General features: G+C 45.1%; 2 protein-coding genes across 4 annotated transcripts in view; one reads left to right on the forward strand and one right to left on the reverse strand.

Moving 5' to 3' along the window:
• The window catches only part of mtor (mechanistic target of rapamycin kinase), a 225,174-nt gene that overhangs the window by 127,439 nt on the left and 77,123 nt on the right, over positions 1 to 20,612 (reverse strand). The window lies entirely within an intron of this gene.
• angptl7 (angiopoietin-like 7) lies at positions 9,171 to 12,136 on the forward strand. The gene is made up of 5 exons (XM_062999156.1): positions 9,171 to 9,738; positions 10,552 to 10,652; positions 10,737 to 10,931; positions 11,356 to 11,551; positions 11,642 to 12,136. Exons 1-5 carry the CDS (start codon positions 9,369 to 9,371, stop codon positions 11,809 to 11,811), a joined length of 1,032 nt encoding a protein of 343 aa, XP_062855226.1. The 5' UTR covers positions 9,171 to 9,368; the 3' UTR covers positions 11,812 to 12,136.

Consider the following 20,612-nt stretch of genomic DNA (forward strand, 5'->3'; position numbering starts at 1 on the left):
GAGGGAAGAATACATTTACACTGTTATATAAGCTGCACACAGACTACTTTTCATTGTGTCAAAGTGTCATTTTGTCTGTGTTGTCCCATGAAAAGATATACTTAAATATCTGCAGAAATGTGAGGGGTGTACTCACTTTTGTGATACACTGTATGTATGTATGTATGTATGCATGTCTGTCTGTCTGTCTGCATGTCTGTCTGTCTTTATGTCGGTCTATCTGCCTGCCTGTCTTTCTGTCTGTATGTATGTCCATCTGTATGTTTGTCTGTCTGTCCCTATGTCTGTCTGTACGTCTGTCTATCTGCCTGCCTGCCTGCATCTCTGACTGTCTGTATGTCTGTTTGTATGTCTGTCTGTATGTCTGTCTTTCTATATGTATGTATGTCTGTCTGTCTGCATGCCTGTCTGTATGTATGTCTGTCTGTCTGCCTGCATGCATGTCTGTATGTCCATATGTATGTCTTTCTGCCTGTCTGTGTGTTTGTCTGTATGTCTTTCTGCCTGTCTGTTTTTCTGTATGTATGTCTGTCTGTCTTTGTTTGTCTGACTGCCTGCCTACCTGTCTGTCAGTCTGTTTACCTGCCTGCCTGTATATCTGTCTGTCTTTCTGTCTGTATGTCTCTATTTCACCTAATCACCTAAAAATCCCATTGCTGATTTTCTGTCTGATTTGTCTGAAGTTTTGACGTCTGTGTGTGGTCTAACTTCGTCTGTAGTTTTGCTGGGTGACTTCAATATTCACCTAGACTCCAAAACCTCAAACTCTACTGAATTTCTGTCATTAATTAACTGCTTTGATTTTCAACAATATGTAACTTTTCCTACTCATAAACATGGTCACATCCTGGACCTTATCTGTTCCACTACTAATAATATCAGTAATCTTCAAGGACACAACATTGGTGTTTCGGATCATTTGTTTATAACTTCGAGTCTCTCACTGCCTGCCCTCGCTCATTCATCTAAGACTGTAATCACCTATCGGGACCTCTCCTCTGTTAACCCATTGTCCTTCTCTGCTACCCTACTATCCTCGAACTTTGTCTCTGTCACGTCTCAGCACTCTGTTAATCAGGCTGTGAATATATATAATCAGGCTCTCACAAATACTTTTGAGGTCCTTGCTCCTGTTAAAACTAGGGTTGTCCCCTCCTCTCACTCCTCTCCCTGGTATACTCCTGAGCTTCGAACCTTAAAAACCCAGGGCCGACGGCTTGAACGTCTGTTTAAAAAAACGTCGCTGCAGGTTCATGCCTTGGCGCTCGCGGACAACTTGGCCAATTATAAAGCAGCTTTAAATGCTGCTCGATCTAGCTACCTTACTTCTGAGTTCAAAAAAGCTGGCAATAACTCGTCTAGACTTTTTTCTATTGTTAATAAGATTCTGTGTCCCCCATCTAACTCTGTCACTGCGTCGTCGGATCTCTGTAACTCTTTTCTCACTTTCTTTCAAGATAAAGTGTCGGGCATATATAGTGAACTTTCCACTTCGGAATCTATCTCCACTATATCTGGTTCTTACATTTCTCTATCCTCTTGCTCATTTCCGTGCTTCTCCACTGTTGACGCTGGTACCATTGAGAGAATTATATCTACATCGAAATCTGCCACCTCTTTCCTTGACCCTGCTCCTACTGCCCTTCTCAAACTCTGCTGTGCTACTTTATCTGTTCCCATCTCCCACATTGTCAATCTTTCACTTAGCTCTGGATTGGTTCCTGATGGCTTGAAACTTGCTGCTGTCACCCCTGTCATTAAGAAACCCGGTTTAGACCAGTCCATTCTAAGCAATTTTAGACCCATTTCCAACCTTCCATTCCTCGCTAAAATTCTAGAAAGAGTTGTAGCCTCCCAGCTGCTCGACTACCTTGATGCTAATAATTTATCTGAAATCTTTCAGTCAGGGTTCCGTTCTAAACATAGTACTGAAACTGCCCTCATTCGTGTTATAAATGATCTTCTTCTTGCCTCTGACAACGGTCTTGTCTCTATTCTCCTCCTACTTGATCTCTCATCAGCATTCGACACAATTAATCATAACATTCTCTTGGCACGCCTGTCTGAGATTGGTCTCATGGACACAGCTCTCTCCTGGTTTAAATCATATCTCACCGGCAGGTGTCAATTTGTTCGTATTGGTCACCACTCATCTGCTACCGTTCCGGTTCCACAAGGTGTTCCTCAAGGATCGGTCCTTGGACCCCTCCTCTTCACCATCTACATGCTCCCTCTTGGCCCCCTTGTACGCCAGTTTGGTCTGAGCTTTCATTGCTATGCTGACGATACTCAACTATATATTAGCTTCAAACCCTCTGACCCTGTGCCTCCCCCCTCGCTTACCAGTTGCATACAAAAGTTACATTCCTGGCTTCATAATAATAACTTAATGCTTAATGCTCTGAAAACTGAGTTTCTTTTTATTGGTCCGAAATCTGCTGTCTCTACTCTCTCTGATGTGACTTTTAATATTGGTTCCACTGCCATCTGTCCCTCAAATTGTGCTCGTAATCTTGGTGTCCTTTTCGATTCTCACCTTTCCTTTGACTCCCACTTAGCATCGGTCTCCAAATCTGCCTATTTTCACTTGCGCAATATCTCTCGCCTTCGTCCTTTGCTTTCACAAGACTCTGCTGAGACTCTGGTCCATGCTCTAGTCACCTCCCGGCTTGACTACTGCAATTCAATTTTATATGGGCTTCCTGCCAAAACCCTCCGCCCTCTCCAACGTATCCAAAATACTGCTGCTCGGATCCTTACATTTTCCCAAAAATATGACCATATTACACCTGTACTGGCTAAGCTGCACTGGTTACCTATCTCTTTGAGAATTAAATATAAATTACTTATACTTACATTTAAAGTGCTACATGGCCTGGCCCCGGTATATTTAGCTGACTTACTAACGTATCACTCTTCCTGTCGCAGTCTTAGGTCCTCTGACTCTGACTTATTGGCTGTACCCAGGTTCAAGCGGGCTTCTATGGGTGGCCGTTCATTCACCTGTGCTGCCCCTCGCCTCTGGAATTCCCTTCCTCTGGCTCTCCGCTCTGCGTCTTCCCTCACTATTTTCAAATCTTTGCTTAAAACACTTCTCTTTACTGAGCATTTTTCATAGTTTTTGTATTGTATTGTAAAAGTATTGTATTGTATTGTATTGTAAAATGTTGTAAAGCGTCCTTGAGCATTGATAAAGGCGCTATATAAGTTTAACTTATTATTATTATTATTATTATTTATGTCTGTAAGTATATCTCCCTGCCTGCCTGTATGTCTGTCTGTCTGTATGTCTTTCTGTATGTCCGTCTGTATGTCTGTATGTATGTATGTCAGTCTTTCTGCCTATCTGCCTGCCTGCCTGTCTGTATGTCTATCTGTATGTCCGTTTGTATGTCTGTCTGTCTATCCGCCTGTCTATCTATCTATCTGTCTGTCTGTCTGTCTGTCTATCCATCCATCCATCCATCCATCCACTCCATCCATGCTGAGGCTCTCTGCCACTGTCCAGTGTGTGTGTGTATGTGAGAGAGTGTGTGTGTGTATACACATCTACACACATGCAAGACAATCTGAAAAAAAAGGCACAGACCTCCATGACTGCTTTTAGGTACCAGGAAGAAATCCTCAGAGCCACTTGTGCAGTGGGTCCGAGGTTCCTACTGTTGCAGGACAATGCCTGGCCTCAAGTGCCTAGAGTGCATAGCATGATGACGGCAATGATTCCACTGACTGACCCTCATGCTCCCCAGATCTGAATCCAACTGAGAGTCCTACTAAGAACCTCTGGGCTGCTTCTTTTCACAGAGCTCTATTGCATACGGAGAGCCACGTTAAGCTCCATGTGAGCCCCCCACACCCCTCACCTTACCCTTCCCAGTCTAGTCCCAGAAAGCACATATTGCAGCAACAGGCAATGGAAAGAGACCCGGTACAACCTTCCTGTATGACATCATGTGTCAGGGCATCTGACGCCGAGAAGCAGACCCCGATCCAGGTCTGGGAGGAAATTCTCCAGGACAGCATCCGCCTTCTCATCTGGAGCATGGCCAGATGTTGAGTACATACAGACACGTGAGGGCTATACACACCACTGAGTTGCAGTAATGGAATTCCTACAAATTGGATCGGCCTGTGGTTTTAATTTTTTACTTTCATTTAGGATGTTTTGGAATCCAGGCCTCAGTGGGTTGATGATTTTGGTTTCCACTGACCATGGTACCATAATTTTCTTCAGCAAATTTATATCAGTAAAAAGCTTCAACTTGATTCTTTTGTTTAACAAGATCTGATGGGTAATTTAAGTTGAGAAGAATCAATTCAATGGGAAAGACAAACAGACAATAATGAAAGTAAAAGAGAAAGAGGACGGACAGCAACAACACGGATGGATACAATTAGAGGAACAATGAACCAGACATTTAGAAACCTGACAACACAAACCAAAGACAGGTTTATCTGAAGAAACAATGCATATGGTCGCCACAAGTCGGAATTCATTATTCATTATTTCTCTGTCTGTTTTACCACCTCTTTATCCTGGTCAGGGTCATGGTGGGTCAAATTCACTGGCCCAGACAGGTCACCAGTCCATCACAGGGCAAACACACCTACTCATACCTGGGGAAATCTTGTGTCTTCAATTAACCTGACTGCATGTCATTGGACTGTAGGAGGACACCGGAGCTCCTCCTCAAGGCTGATCCACATATGAACTCGCCTCGTGCAGGTGAAAAGATGCAGTCGGTACTGTGCATGTGTCGGAGGGGGCTTGTGTCAGTTGCGAAGCTCCTCAGTCAACAGTGGAGGGTTGTATCGATAAAGTGAAGCGTAGTGCAATCAGGGTAATTGGATACAACTAAATTAGGGGAGAAAATTCAGGGGAAAACAAAAAGTACATAAACTGAATCTCGCACAATGCATGCCGATTTTGTGACCCGCAAAAGGACCGCATCCCCCCAGTAGATCCCAGTACATCAGCGTTTAACTGAGGCAATTTTCCAACAAGTGATGTTGAGAAATATTTACAAATAATCTCAAAATGTACAAGAGGAGAAAATTTAAGCAGAAGGAGGTAATTTAATGAAAGATTGGAAAGTGAATACAAGTGTGTGCTTCAAGAAGAAAAACCAGTACGTTTTTTGGGTTATGAGGCCGTGTCTGTGGTAAAGAAGTACAATATAAATGTAGATATACACCGATCAGCCATAACATTAAAACCACCTCCTTGTTTCTACACACATTGTCCATTTTATCAGCTCCACTTACCATATAGGAGCACTTTGTCGTTCTACAATTACTGACTGTAGTCCATCTGTTTCTCCACTACAGAGTAGATATTATTTGGGTGGTGGATCATTCTCAGCACTGCAGTGACACTAACATGGTGGTGGTGTGTTAGTGTGTGTTGTGCTGGTATGAGTGGATCAGAAACAGCAGTGCTGCTGGAGTTTTTAAACACCTCACTGTCACTGCTGGACTGAGAATAGTCCACCAACCAAAAATATATCCAGGCAACAGCGCCCCGTGGGCAGCGTCCTGTGACCACTGTAGAAGGTGTAGAAGATGACCAACTCAAACAGCAGCAATAGATGAGCGATCGTCTCTGACTTTACATCTACAAGGTGGGCCAACTAGGTAGGAGTGTCTAATAGAGTGGACAGTGAGTGGACACAGTATTTAAAAACTCCAGCAGCACTGCTGTGTCTGATCCACTCATACCAGTACAACACACACTAACACGCCACCATCATGTCAGTGTCACTGCAGTGCTGAGAATGATCCACCACCCAAATAATACCTGCTCTGTGGTGGTCCTGTGGGGGTCCTGAGCATTGAAGAACAGGGTGAAAGCAGGTTAAAAAGGTATGTAGAGAAACAGATGGACTACAGTCAGTAATTGTAGAACTACAAAGTGCTCCTATATGGTAAGTGGAGCTGATAAAATGGACAGTGAGTGTAGAAACAAGGAGGTGGTTTTAATGTTATGGCTGATCTGTGTAAATATTATGCAAGGAAGGAAGAAGGAGTTGAAAAAATCCTGAATCAAACTAAACCAGCCTGAATGGGGCAGCTTAGTGGCCAGCAGCTTTACCTTTGTGTTGGCAGACCTTAAATAAAACACAGAGGTAAGACTTTATGGAGGGAGTTTCCTGGACCAGACAGCTCAGCATTCATTTGAGCGCATGCACACACATGTCTGCTTGTTCTGCTTCTCTCTGCGGACACTGTGATTTACCTGCGGGTGAGTTATTATCATTACTATTATTAGTGCATCTATCACCCCGGAGCAGTTTTCTGGAGCCGGCTACCCAGCTCACATCTGTTTTCTTTTGTTGTCTGAACTCAATGTGATACGAACCATGTGGGAGAGGCGTAGAGCGGTGATGTCAGGAGGCTGAACGTACGTCGGTCAGTTTCAGGTACTGCTGACCATCACTGCACCATGTGGCATAGTTCATTAAGCGGTAAAAAACACACGCTGGGATCTCGAATACAGCCGGCAAGGCTGAGCGGCCACATGAACAACGATTGGCCTGTTGTTTAGATATGGGTGGGATTAAGCCGGATAGGGTCTCTCTCTCATAACTAATGCAATTACAACCTCTGCTGGCTGACTGACGGCGCCTGCACAGAGATGAGAAAAGAGTGCTGTCAGGGTGTGTCTCTCCGTACACAGTGCTGAGCTGCACTGCACTCGTCAAAGTGTAGTTGACAAGATGTATACGGCTGCTGCCCTCATCAGAGCGGGGATCGGCATTGGTGGAGAGGAAGCATGACGCAATCGGGCAATTGGACACGCTAAAAGCCTTACAAGTCAAAAGTCTACATAAAGTCATAGAGGGCGTGAATGCACTGGGATTGGCCAAAAGTATATGAACATCCTGCCAAGTCACTAATTTCAGGTGTTATTGATTTCACCCAATGCTATCCAGTGCAAGAATTCAATTACTGGTTTCTTTTGCTTTGAATTTGATGGTAAACATTTGGAAAACGCCCTTGTCTGTTCCAGCATGACTGCCCCCTAGTACAGGGTTATTCAAACCCTGAGTCATGACCCTTGAGTGGGTCATGAGCCAAAAAATAGGCACATTAACACAAAATAAACTTGTACACGAACGCCCATTTGTGGAGGCTTTTTGTTACATCTTGTAAACCACAGTGGGACCAGATTGCCCCATTTTTATTTAATAAGTATATCCAGTTTTGTGTTTCGATTTGATGAATTGTTTGTGTCACCTGGGTTGGGATTAAAATCATGGACAAAATGTGGGTCACTTGCTTGTCGATTGCAAGCAAGGACTTCTATTCCAATATCAGTGGATCAATATTAGGGATGTAACGATACACTCTACCCACGATGCGATGCGATTCACGATACTGGGTTTACGCTAAGATTTTTTCCCGATTTTTTAAAACTGTAATTTAAGACAATTCATGACAAAGTTTCCTTTTACTTTTTACTATTTTACTATGAAAAACCCCGAATTTGGCAACCAGGCATATAACGCCAGTGACTTCAACAAGGCGAGGTGAATAGCGCCAGTGCCCTCTGCTGTTTAAAGTAAATATCGATCATCGATTTGAATCATGGAATTTTTGAATCGGTTATTAACTGTCTTGTGGTGAATCGTTACATCCCTAATCAATATCAATAAAATGCTTGCTCAGTAGAGTAGGGGCTGTTATAGCAGCAAGATAAAGTGGGGGTTGTTACACACCTTTGGCTGAATAGCATTTGTGCCAAATCCCATATTTAGGTGATTTAGAACTATTTGGACCTTTTAAATTTTACTTTAACTGGGCGTCCAGGTGGCGCAGCGAGTTATTCCGCTAGCACACCAGCTCCGAGATTCTGAACTTTCCAGTTTGAAACTCGGCGTTGCCACCGGTTGGCTGGGCGTCATCTAGCAGGCATAATTGGCAGTGCCTGCAGCAGATAGAGAGGCACCTGTGCAGAGTGGTTCCGCTAATCTAGTCGTATCCAATTACCCTGATTGCATTACGCTTTACCTCTACCGATACAACCCTCCACTGCTGACTGAGGAGCCTCGCAACTGACACGCCCCCCCGACACGTGCTCAGTACTGACTGCCTCTTTTAACCTGCACCAGGCGAGTTCATATGCGGGCGGATCAGCCTTGTGTACGTAGAGCCACACCCTGATCAGCATTATTCCCCAACTCTCCAGCAGAGGTCGTAATTGCCCTGGTCCAGCTCATCCCACCCTGAACAACAGCCAAACGTTGTTCATGTGGCCGCCCAGCCCAGCCGGAAGGCAGAGCTGAGATTCGATACGATGTATTCGAAATCCCAGCTCCGGTGTGCTGGCGTGTTTTACCGCTGCGCCTCCTGAGCGGCTTATTTGGAGGTTTTTGAAGAGAAAAGGTTTGTCCTTTAACCTAACACACATTGGGGCCGCTCAGGTGGCGCAGCGGTAAAACAAGCAAGCACACCAGAGCTGGGATTTCGAATACATCGTGTTGAATCTAAGCTCTGCCATCCGACTGGGCTGGGTGGCCACATGAACAACGATTGGCTGTTGTTCACAGGGTGGGATGAGCCGGACCAGGGTTCCTCATAACTGGTGCAATTATGACCTCTGCTGGCTGATTGTGGCTCTCTGTGCACAATCAAGAGGCAGTCGGTACTGCACACGCGTCGGGGGGGGGCGTGTGTCAGTTGCGAGGCTCCTCAGTCAGCAGTGGACGGTTGTATCGGTAGAGGTGAAGCGTAACGCAATCAGAGTGACTGGATACGACTAGATTAGGGGAGAAAATTAGGGGGGAAATTCGGAGAAAAAGAGGAAAAAATCAGTGCATCTTATGTAGATTTTCCTACTTGCCTTTGCAATCTATTTAAAATAAAACACTAAAGAATGACCTCTGTTTTACTATAAAAAAAATAATAATAGTGTATTTTTATGCACACATAATGCCCACACTTAACATGGCACACCTGATGAAAACTGAGCTGGAACCAGGGTGGAACCGAGCAGGGAAAGGAGGGGCGGGGGGGTGGAGGACAGCCCAAAAGAAAGAATAAGAGACAGACAGTGTCTGTGTGTGTGGGTCCATGTGTCTGTATGTGTGAGAGAGCGAGAGGGCGGACAGGCTTCAAGCCCAGGGGGTGGTGTAGGTAGTGGTGGTGGTGGGGTGTCACTCGCTGGGAGCCTGACCGAAAGGGGAGGGCACAAACGTAAAGATATTTAAGATGTGTCCACTGTGGACCTTCAGTCAGAAGGCAAAGAGAAGGCCTGTGAGGAACTGAGGAGGATTGAGGACCGAGGACTGAGGACTGGAGATCCCTCCCACAACTTTCCAGGCTCTTGAGAACGAACAACAGGCAACCAATTTTTGCAAGGAGCAGATATGACAGGACCCATATTTGTCGTCCGTCTGTCGGCCGCCTTTGTCTTCTTGGCGCTCGTCGATCAGACGTGGGCTCAGAACCCCTCCAGGAAGCAAGCGATGGCCCCCAAATCCACGAAGACGCAGTGCTGCGATGACGTGCGAGCCCTGAAGGTACAGGTGGCCAACCTGACCAGCCTGCTGGAGGAGCTGAGCAGAAAGCAGGAGGCAGATCGGATCGCCTTGGTGCGGCAAGTGCTGGAGCTGGAGAAGCAGAACCAGCAGCAGGAGGCCCGTGTGACCGAGGCCGAGAGCAAGTACTCAGAGATCAACAACCGCATGGAGATCATGCAGCTGCAGGCGGCGCAGGCTGCCCCGCATACGACGTCAGGTAAGGGAAACCGGTGCGAGCCGAGGCTTTCTTTAGTGCATGCTTGTGTCCTTTGGTTGACCAAGTCATCCAGGGTCAGGGATCACATATGTAGGTTGACATTCGTCCCTGTCAGACCTCCTTGGATATTTGGAAATACGATCCACCCTATGTGCAAACTCAAGGTGACTGGGTCCTTAAATTTCTTGCCTTATTGTTTGATTTAATGAACCCTCGGATTCGAACCTACAAGATATCGATCGTCAGCCACTGAGAAATGCATAATTATGCATCTGATTCCTTCTCAGCAACTCCTTCCCATTTAAAATGCACATAGTTTAATACAAGGCACCAAACGTAATCCAGATGTGGATCAGCAATTCGATGAATAACACACCAGTTCGGCTGCACACGGTCGCTGATCAAAGTGTGCGAGCGTGTCTGGTTGCTCACAAGTGGCCAATAATTTGCGCTCATAACCTCCGACTCCCAAGAATGCCAGTAAAAAAAAAGCTCCATTGATGTGTGTCCCGTACACGATGTTTAAGCCATGCGACACTTCATTCATCAGGTTTCTGTTTTTCTGTCCATGCTGTCTGTTCTAACAGAGGGGCTTTGTTTGAGATCCGGGAAGAATACGGGCTCGGGGAGTGCCGAAGGGGTGTAAGCCGAGCCACAGAATTTTTCTCTTTTATTTATTTGATTTATTTCCGTACCGCAAACCTTAATTACAGTGAAGAGTGGACCGTAAAAGGGGGCTAAATGGCAAGTGGTGCTATGTCAATATGACATTTAATACCATTGAGAATTGATTGATACCATTCTCTTCCCCAGACGCCATCTACGACTGCGCGTCCTTATACAACAGGAACTACCGGATTTCCGGCGACTACAAACTACCCAAGGATGAATTCCTCGGAACGCCAGAGCTTGATGTAAGTTCATAAACCAAGCCTAAAAGAACGATCGCCTCACTGACCTGGTTTTAAATCCCGTTCTCCTTTTGCCCTTGAATTCAGGTGTTCTGCGATATGGAAAAGAACGGCGGCGGATGGACGGTCATCCAGAGACGCAGGGTGGGTCTGACCAGCTTCGACCGGGACTGGAGGCAGTACAAGAACGGGTTTGGGACCATCCGTGGAGACTTCTGGCTGGGGAACGAGCACATCTATCGTCTGACCCGGCAGCCCACGGTGCTCAGGATAGAGCTGGAGGTAAGACGGGTCTGAACGGACCACGGGGTCAGAAGTACGCAGACGTGCCTCGTGGTTTTTAACCACACCCATATTTCAGCCAAAAGAGCAGTTGGCTCTGGTCAGTTTTCTGTTCCAGCAGGACATGGTTTGATGGTTTTATATTGAGAAATGTCAAACCTTAACCCTAAGTGAGCAGCTCTGGAATGAATTGGAGAGCTCATAAATGCTCTTCTGACTGAAAGGCCACATATTTCCACTAATATAATCCAAAGTCTTTTGGAAAGTCTTCCCATGTGAGGCTTTATGGCTGTTATGGTTGCAATAAAAGGGCAACTGTGACTTCCAACAAGCTCACTCCCCAGTGTCTGCATACTTTTGGCCATTAATTTGTATGGCTGATTTGTCATGACTTCTAATTGGGTTGAATGTTCCACTCGTACAGGACTGGGAGGGTAAGATCCGCTACGCCGAGTACGGCTTCTTCACCCTGAGCAACGAACTCAACAGCTACAAGATCTTCATCGCCAACTACACCGGGAACGCCGGGGACTCGCTGCGCTACCACAACAACACCAACTTCAGCACCAAAAACAAGGACAACGACAAGTGTGTCGATGACTGCGCTCAGCTCCGTAAAGGTAACAACTCCCAAAACCTCCCGAAAGCTCAAATGGGTGTAGCCAGGGTACTGAATTAACCCTGATGTTCTCCTTCCTTCCTTCCTGCAGGTGGTTACTGGTACAACTGCTGTACTGATTCGAACATGAACGGCGTGTTCTATCGCTTCGGCTCGCACACCAAGAACAGCGACGGCATCACTTGGTACGGCTGGCACGGACCCAACTACTCCCTGAAACGGGTAGAGATGAAGATCCGGCCCCAGAATTTCACCCCTTAGGGACGGACTTTGTTCAATCCCGTTTTACGAGCACCTACGAACCTGACGCTGACCTAACGTCCACTGATATTTTGCTCCGTCGCCAAGGGAACAGTCGCTAGTTTTGTATTAGAGAGGAATTCTGGATTGAATGTGTGATGAGCGATGTATGATTGTAAATTGCTGTTTTTTATATTTATCTCGAATAGTTTATTTTCTTCGTTTCGTACCGAGAAGCTTTAGTGCGTTTCAATCAGATAGAAGGATTTTTTACCTCATATATACCACATATGAAACAAGGATTTTTAGATCAGATTAAACCATTTACACACAACCTTCAGAAAAACGAGGCTTCCGTTTGTGTAAAATGTAAAATGTGTACAGTTATATACTGCTGAATGAGTAAATAAATTGTATTTTTAAAAAATGCCTTTCTGCTTTCGATCTGTGGACACCAGTTTCTTGTTTGTTTGCTTGTTTATTAGGATTTTAACGTCATGTTTTACACTTCGGTTACATTCATGACAGGAACGGTAGTTACTCATTACACAAGGTTCATCAAACACAGTCATCTCCAATTCACCTCACTTGCATGTTTTTGGACTGTGGGAGGAAACCTACGCACCATGGGAAGAACACGCAAACTCCAAACAGAAAAGTCTCGGACCGCCCTACCTGGGGATCAAACCCAGTGGCTACGTGCCCCCCCCCCCCCTTCTTGTAAACTGGACGTAAAACTCAACCTAGTCTAAGAATTCAGACTCGGCTCTGTTCTTACTACCCAGCCTGCACCATAAAAGCCATGTGTCAGGTTCACTAGCAGTCAAATAAAATGCTTGAAGACCACATGTTCAGCTACAGTTCGGCACGCATTATTAGTTGCCCCTGTAGTGACGTAATGGAATCTGAATGCATGTGAAGCGTTAAACGATGCCTTATCTAAACGATGCGTAGTACCACACTACACGATTTGTGCCCTGATTTTCGCTCACCGACTGGTCGGCGTTAGATTCGCCGACTCGGGAGCAACACGGTGTCTGCTATATGTGTATATGCTGTATATATACATACGCTATATGTGAACTGCTCAACAACTCGATCCAAGCAACTGAGGAGAGATTTCTAGCTCGCCAAATATCTGGATACGAGTCGGCCGACTGGCAATGAGTGCGGTGTCGAACAGCCAATGAGAACGCAAGATACGGTGTGAGGGGAAACACAGAGTAGGAGTGTAAAAAGGTGGAACAGGGGTTATAATATAGTTTATATCAGAATACATCGGCACACACACAAGTCTTATACAGTATTTCTGACCTGATCGTTCTCTACAAAACATAACACCAACACAGCATTGCAAAAAATATTCACTATAGAAAAATCCATGCTGTTCACGTTGCCAAATCCACTCAGATTCATTTATTTTTTCTCCTTGTTTTTACGCTGCACATCAGTGCACAAACTTTGATCGCTTTTGATCGCTCGCTACTTGTTGACGTGCATTTTTGGACGTGGTACCATTAAACCCCTCGTCACTTCTCGCGTGTGTTTTCGTGACAGAACGTAGTCCGAGAGGCCAGAGAAGCTCGCCTGCGATTCCAGTTGGTGATAGATGGTGTAGTGTAGTGTGAAAGCCACACCGACTTGGAAGACTCCCGATTACAAGAGATCCAGTTGTGTAGTGTGAACTGTACAGCAACCGGACGACTTGGACAGACGTGTAGTGTGAACTTGGCATTAGACGATCGAGGATTCTGGCTATATTGTTGCTCTACTTTGACCGTATGGGTATGTATTTTTTTGTTTTTTTAACTGCTGCTTTGTTCAGCGCTTGGCTTGAGCGGTGCTGTAAAACGTCATCAAAGTGCGAATATGAGACGAATCTGCATTTGTGTGGAATAACTGTCAAACTCACTGTGAAAGCATCAGCATATACACTGTATGTGTTTAGCGGTGTTTTCCTCACTGTTTCACTTTTAAACTTGTGTTATAGCTCGGGGTGCTGAGAAATCATGAGAATCAGCTTTTCCGAGAGAGTCTAAAATGCTTATTGGTACAAAAAACCATAATGTGGTTTAATGTTTTAAAAGAACGACACAGGAACACTAAACTTTTCTTAATTATTACGGCTCATGAGTTCTCTCCACTAATAAAATTACTACGTAAAGCTTTGCTTGTACTGCTTTTTCATGTCATATCAAACAGTTCGTCTTTATGGAGGCGTTTTGAAAAGGTCAGCGACAAACTGGGTCAAAGTTCAATCAGGTGAAGCGCAGTGGCAGCACCGCCACACTCCATAGGAAACAACGGCACAGCCGGTGCAAAAGCAGTTCTGCCACTAATGCCAATGCGCCTTTACTATCGTTTACTAAAGCAAACATTCAAAGTACTACCCATATGTGGGTGTGAAGGTAAGGCTTAAACTAGCGACCCTCTGATCTCTAGTCCAGTACCTTAACCACTGACCTACCACTGCCCACACTGAAACAACATTGACTATGACAGTAATTGTTTGGTTGAAATGAAGTTAAAAAGAAGTTTACATACATTGATCAGCCATAACATTAAAACCACCTCCAGGACCCCCACAGGATCACCACAGAGCAGGTATTATTTAGGTGGTGGATCATTCTCAGCACTGCAGTGACACCGACATGGTGGTGGTGTGTTAGTGTGTGTTGTGCTGGTATGAGTGGATCACACACAGCAGTGCTGCTGGAGTTTTTTTAAATACCGTGTCCACTCACAGTCCACACTCCTACCTAGTTGGTCCACCCTGTAGATGTAAATTCAGAGATGATCGCTCATCTATTGCTGCTGTTTGAGTTGGTCATCTTCTAGTCCTTCATCAGTTGTCACAGGACGCTGCCCACGGGGTGCTGCTGGCTGGATATCTTTGGTTGGTGGACTATTCTCAGTCCAGCAGGGACAGTGAGGTGTTTAAAAACTCCAGCAGTAATGCTGTGTCTTGTCCACTCATACCAGCACAACACACACTAACACACCACCACCATGTCAGTGTCACTGCAGTGCTGAGAATGATCCACCACCTAAATAATACCTACTCTGTGGTGGTCCTGTGGGGGTCCTGACCATCGAAGAACAGCATGAAAGGGGGCTAACAAAGCATGCAGAGAAACAGATGGACTACAGTCAGTAATTGTAGAACTACAAATTGCTTCTATATGGTAAGTGGAGCTGATAAAATGGACAGTGAGTGTAGAAACAAGGAGGTGGTGGAAACAGTGCAGCGTTCAGAATGCCGGTAACAAACATTAAGCGCTTTTCTAACAAAGGTACATTTAAGCTCTTCCTGATTATCATAAGATAATTAGCAGATTTCTACCTTTAAACAGGAACATAATTCGGGTGCTTGGGTGGTGCACATAAAATGCGCTAGCCAAATGCTGGCCATAAGAAAAATGCTAATAATAATACTCAAAAATCTTATGGAAAGCCTTCCCATGTGAGTCATGGCTGCTATGGTTGCAAATGGACGGGCAACGCCATATTCATGCTTAAGATTTTAAAATGTGACATCTAACAAGCTCATAGGCAAGTGTTTGCATTAGGGATGTAACGATACACTCTACCCACGATGTGATGCGATTCACGATACTGGGTTCACGATACGATTTGTTTCCGATTATTTAAACAAAATTACAATGAAGTCAAATGATGACTAAGTTTCCTTTTATTTCTCTTAAAAAATACAATGATATACTGTATTTGTGCTTATCTTTTAATTATCTAAATAATGAATCTCCTTTTATTTCTGAGGTAGGTACAAACTATCCAAAACAATGCTGCACATATCCCTGAAATGTAATAAATCCCACATTAAATAAATGAAAGAAATAAAACAATATAATAAATAATACAAATAAAGAAAGTACCCGCCACTCAGGTGGCGCAGCAGTAAAAACACACTCTGCAACCGGAGCTGGATTTCGAATACATGGTATCGAAGCTCTGCCTTACCGGTCGAGGCTGGGCGGCTATATGAACAACGATTGGCCTGTTGTTCAAGATGGGCGGGACAAAGTCCGGATGTGGGTCTCTCTCTGTCAGAATGGTGCAATTACGACCTCTGCTGGCTGATTAGAGGCGCCTGCACGGAGATGAGGAAAGAGTGCTCTCAGGGTGTGTCTCTCCGCACGCAACGCAAGGTGGCAGAACACTCGTCAATGTGTGAGTGATAAAATGCAGGCGGCTGCTGCTCACGTTTCGGAGGGGATGCGGGTTAGCTTCGATCTCCTCGGTCAGGGCGGAGATCGGCATAGGCGGACAGGAAGCACGATGCAATTGGGCAAAAAAATTGGATGCGCTAAAGGGGAAATGCATTTAATAAAAAATTCAATAAAATAAAGAGAGCACCCTCACATAAATAAATTTGGCTGGACGATTCCAAACCTGGCAACCTTGTTTGTTTGTTTATTATGATTTTAACATCATGTTTTACACTTTGGTTATATTTATGACAGGAACGGTAGTTACTCATTACACAAGGTTATATCAAACACAGTCTTGGACAATTTTGTATCTCCAATTCACCTCACTTGCATGTCTTTGGACTGTGGGAGGAAACCGGAGAACCCGGAGGAAACCCACGCGGACACGGGGAGAACATGCAAACTCCACACAGAAAGGACCTGGACTGCCCCACTAGGGAATCAAACCCAGGACCTTCTTGCTGTGAGGCGACAGTGCTACCCACTTAGCCACCGTGACGCCCTGGCAACCTTGTAGTGACGTCAACCAGGCGAGGTGAATAGCGTCAGTGCCCTCTGCTGTCTAAAGTGAATATCGATTCATTATACATGTAAACCGATTTGAATCGTTACACGTGAGTTGATTTTTAACTGTCTTGTGGTGCATCGTTACATCACTAGTTTGCAGACTTTTGGGCATGAATGTGTCATCAGATGCCAAATACAACTGGTAGTATGGCTGACCTGTCATGACTTTTGATTGCCTATGGTCTGTGTGAATACAATTCTGGAATGACAACGCACTCATAGACCAAATCTGGTCCATTAATGAAAAAGCCCTGGTATAAATCATTATACCTACAGCATGGGTGTGGTTAATGTGTAAAACTGCACCTAAACCTGCTTATAAACAACAGGACATGAGGTTTTTACCCACCGGACGGAAACAAATCCGAAACAAACACAAAGACCAAAGAACAAAGCCACTGAACCTTGAAAGGCCGCGAGCAATAAACGTCAAGTCCCCGAGAGAACAAATGGCTTCCGGTCAGTCTATGAATATGTTCAGCACGTTACCTCAACACATTTGACCCTGAGGAATTCTGGAGGGTCACAGTAGCAGGAACTAGGTGGCCTAGCATGACCTCTTCCTGGCAAATGTGCAGCCTTCCTGGTGGCTGCTCTTCATTTCTCCAAGCCATTCATTAGACAGTTTACTCCAGGCTTTTAATCATGAGCTATAAAAAAAAGACCTTGACTCGACCTCAGACACCGTTTCAACTCTCAATTACAGAGTTTAAACGAGTCTAAATATGGATGAGGTCAAAAGTTTACACCCTTCTAAAGGATGTGTAGGTCATGGAAGTCCTAAGATGTGTCACAATTGCTCTTTTTAAATGATGAAAGGGTCGCCACAGTGCGCCACAGTCAACTTAGACCCTTCATGCTGCAACTTTCCCATTTATCCAGATTTTTGGGGTGCTATGTGTATTCCCAAGGTGCTGGCTTCACATACCACCATGTGTTCTTTCACACCAGACTCACTCATCCATGTCTTTAAACGAGTCTGCTCATCCAACAGGGACAGTGGTAGCCTAGTAGGTAGAGATTTGGGCTATCAACCGGAAGATTGGCAGTTCAAATCCAGGCTCTGCTATGCAGCCACCGTTGGGTCCTTGAGCAAGGCCCTTCGCCCTGTCTGCTCCAGGGGCGACGTACGATGGCTGACCCTACGCTCTGACCCCAGCTTCCAAACAAGCTGGGATATGCGAAGAAAGAATTTCATTGTACTGTACAACTGTATATATGACAAATAAAGTATATCTTCTTCTTCTTCTTTATGGACCTTGCTTTGTGCACTGGTGCGCAGTCATGTTGGAACAGGAAGGGGCCATCCCCAAACTGTTCCCACAAAATCGGGAGCATGAAATTGCCCAAAATCTCTTGGTATGCTGAAGCATTAAGAGCCGAACCCAACTCCTGAAAAACAACCCCACACCATAATCCCCCCTCCACCAAACTTTACACTTGGCACAATGCAGTCAGACAAGTACCGTTCTCCTGGCAACCGCCAAACCCAGACTCATCCATCGGATTGCCAGATTCATCACTCCAGAGAACACGTCTGCACTGCTCTAGAGTCCAGTGGCGGCGTGCTTTACACCACTGCATCCGACGCTTTGCATTGCGCTTGGTGATGTAGGGCTTTGATGCAGCTGCTCGGCCATGGAAACCCATTCCATGAAGCTCTCTACACACTGTTCTTGAGCTAATCTGAAGGCCACATGAAGTTTGGAGGTCTGTAGTGATTGACTCTGCAGAAAGTTGCCGACCTCTGCGCACTATGTACCTCAGCATCCGCTGACCCCGCTCTGTCATTTTACGTGTCGTTCCCAATCGCTTCCACTTTGTTATAATACCACTGACAGTTGACTGTGGAATATTTAGTAGCGAGGAAATTTCATGACTGGATTGTTGTACAGGTGGCATCCTATCACGGTACCACGCTGGAAGTCACTGAGCTCCTGAGAGCGACCCATTCTTTCACTAATGTTTGTAGAAGCATGCCTAGGTGCTTGGTTTTATACACCTGTGGCCATGGAAGTGATTGGAACACCTGAATTCAATGATTTGGATGGGTGAGTGAATACTTTTGGCAATATAGTGTATATGTGAGCCCAACCCTATCTAAACCATCACCAAACCATCACCCTAGATGTCTCCAGCTCAGCTTTTGTGGATCTTTCCTCATTAGAAACCACTTTTTGTAGGGTTCTCTCATCAGTTCTCTTTCCACCACTCCCTTGAAGGTTCTTGATGGTTCCATGAGTAGCGAACTTCTTGATGACATTTTAAACGGTTGAAGCTGGGATGCCAAGGTTTTTTGGAGATAGTTTTGTACCCCTTAGATGGCTTGTGGTTGGTGATGGTAGCATTTCTGGTTTACTAAGGCAGCTCTCTTGTCTCTGCCATTGTGAAAAAGGAATAGGGAAAGCCTTGAGAGCCACCCTTAACGAACCAATTAAAGTCATGTGAGCATTGCCAAGGTGGGGAATGATCTAATTTCAAACTGACCAAAGAGTGCCATTAGTTGACCAGCGGCAAGAGGTTAAAAAACAACCAACCGACAACCTGGATGTTCATCCAAGAACCACCATAAAAAGACCTCCCAATAATTAGCTGCTGCTTGTGACTTACTGCAGTGACTGAATACAATCCATGCCATTACTGATCAAGGCCTTGCATAAGAGCCAAACAATGGCAACCTGGAGTAGTGGGGCTTGAACCAACAACCCTCTGATTACTAGTCCAGTATCCTAAGGGTTATGGGTTTGTTCTAGCAGGCTCTAGCAGGGCCCACTGTTCTGAGAGTCGAAGGAATCTCCTTATGAGGTTAGACTTTGATGTTGGCTCTGAAATAAAAGTTCCAAGTCACTCCCAAGGTCCACAAAGTTGAATCAGTTCATCTGGACCCGAAGTTTGGTATGGAGATACGTTTCGTCACTCATCCAAGTCGTTTAGAGCTGAGTTGTTCGGTAGGGCTGAGGTCAGGACTTCACTGGAGAACCCACACTTGGTTCCTGGCATAACCACGAAGGGATCTTCCCCAAAGTGTTACCACAAAGTAGATAGGATATTATTTAAGCGATGTGGCTAAAACACTTCAACATAATTAATTTCCATTAAAACGTCTGCCCACACGTCTCCCCAGAGCTGCTCCTCACTTCAGCCCCCAATCATACTGCTCAGTCCTGGCTTTTCGGTTGCGTCTGCAAGCCAAGGTGCTGCCTGCTACCATCATCAGGGCCTTACCGCTGCTTCATGCTGAGAAGAGAGCTCGGCAAACATGGCACCAAATCTAAGCAATGATCACATGCTCGCGGAAACTCATCCAGTGTCCCATGACTTTTTCATACAGTAGAATGCCCAGGAAAGTTTTGAGCATTAGTAACACAAAACCGTGCTTTAAAAGTAAACAGCTGGCTCAAAAAAAAAAAACTGGGCTGAGAGTTAGAAGTGTGAAGGTTATGGGTAAATGATTTAAAGATGACACATTAACTAGCTGTAAAATTAGTCCGTGCATGAATGCGTGATTGAAAATTATGACCCTTAATGGCTCTTAATATGACACTTTTATAATATTGACTGGAAGTCTAGACTCGTGAATGACATTTCGCAAATAAGGAGAGACTAATAAAAGCTCCACTTACCATATATAAGCACTTTGTAGTTCTACAATTACTGACTTAATCCATCTGTTTCTCTGCATACCTTTTAGCCTGCTTTCACCCTGTTCTTCAATGGTCAGGACCCCCACAGGACCACTACATAGTAGGTATTATTTGGGTGGTGGGTCATTCTCAGCACTGCAGCGACACCGACCCACATGGTGGTGGTGTGTTAGTGTGTGTTGTGCTGGTATGAGTGGATCAGACACAGCAGTGCTGCTGGAGTTTTAAACACCTCACTTTCCCTGCTGGACTGAGAATAGTCCACCAACCCAATATATGCAGCCAACAGCGCCCCGTGGGCAGCGTCCTGTGACCACTGATGAAGGTCTAGATGACCAACTCAAACAGCAGCAATAGATGAGCGATCGTCTCTGACTTTACA

This window comes from Trichomycterus rosablanca, chromosome 7 (genome assembly GCF_030014385.1).
Source record: "Trichomycterus rosablanca isolate fTriRos1 chromosome 7, fTriRos1.hap1, whole genome shotgun sequence".
Classification (NCBI taxonomy): domain Eukaryota; kingdom Metazoa; phylum Chordata; class Actinopteri; order Siluriformes; family Trichomycteridae; genus Trichomycterus; species Trichomycterus rosablanca.

Coding starts and splice junctions, on each gene's coding strand:
- angptl7 (XM_062999156.1), top strand. CDS start 9,369: ATGACAGGACCCATATTTGTCGTCCGTCTGTCGGCCGCCTTTGTCTTC. Junction 9,739..10,551: donor TGCCCCGCATACGACGTCAG/GTAAGGGAAACC, acceptor TCTCTTCCCCAG/ACGCCATCTACGACTGCGCG. Junction 11,552..11,641: donor CTGCGCTCAGCTCCGTAAAG/GTAACAACTCCC, acceptor TCCTTCCTGCAG/GTGGTTACTGGTACAACTGC.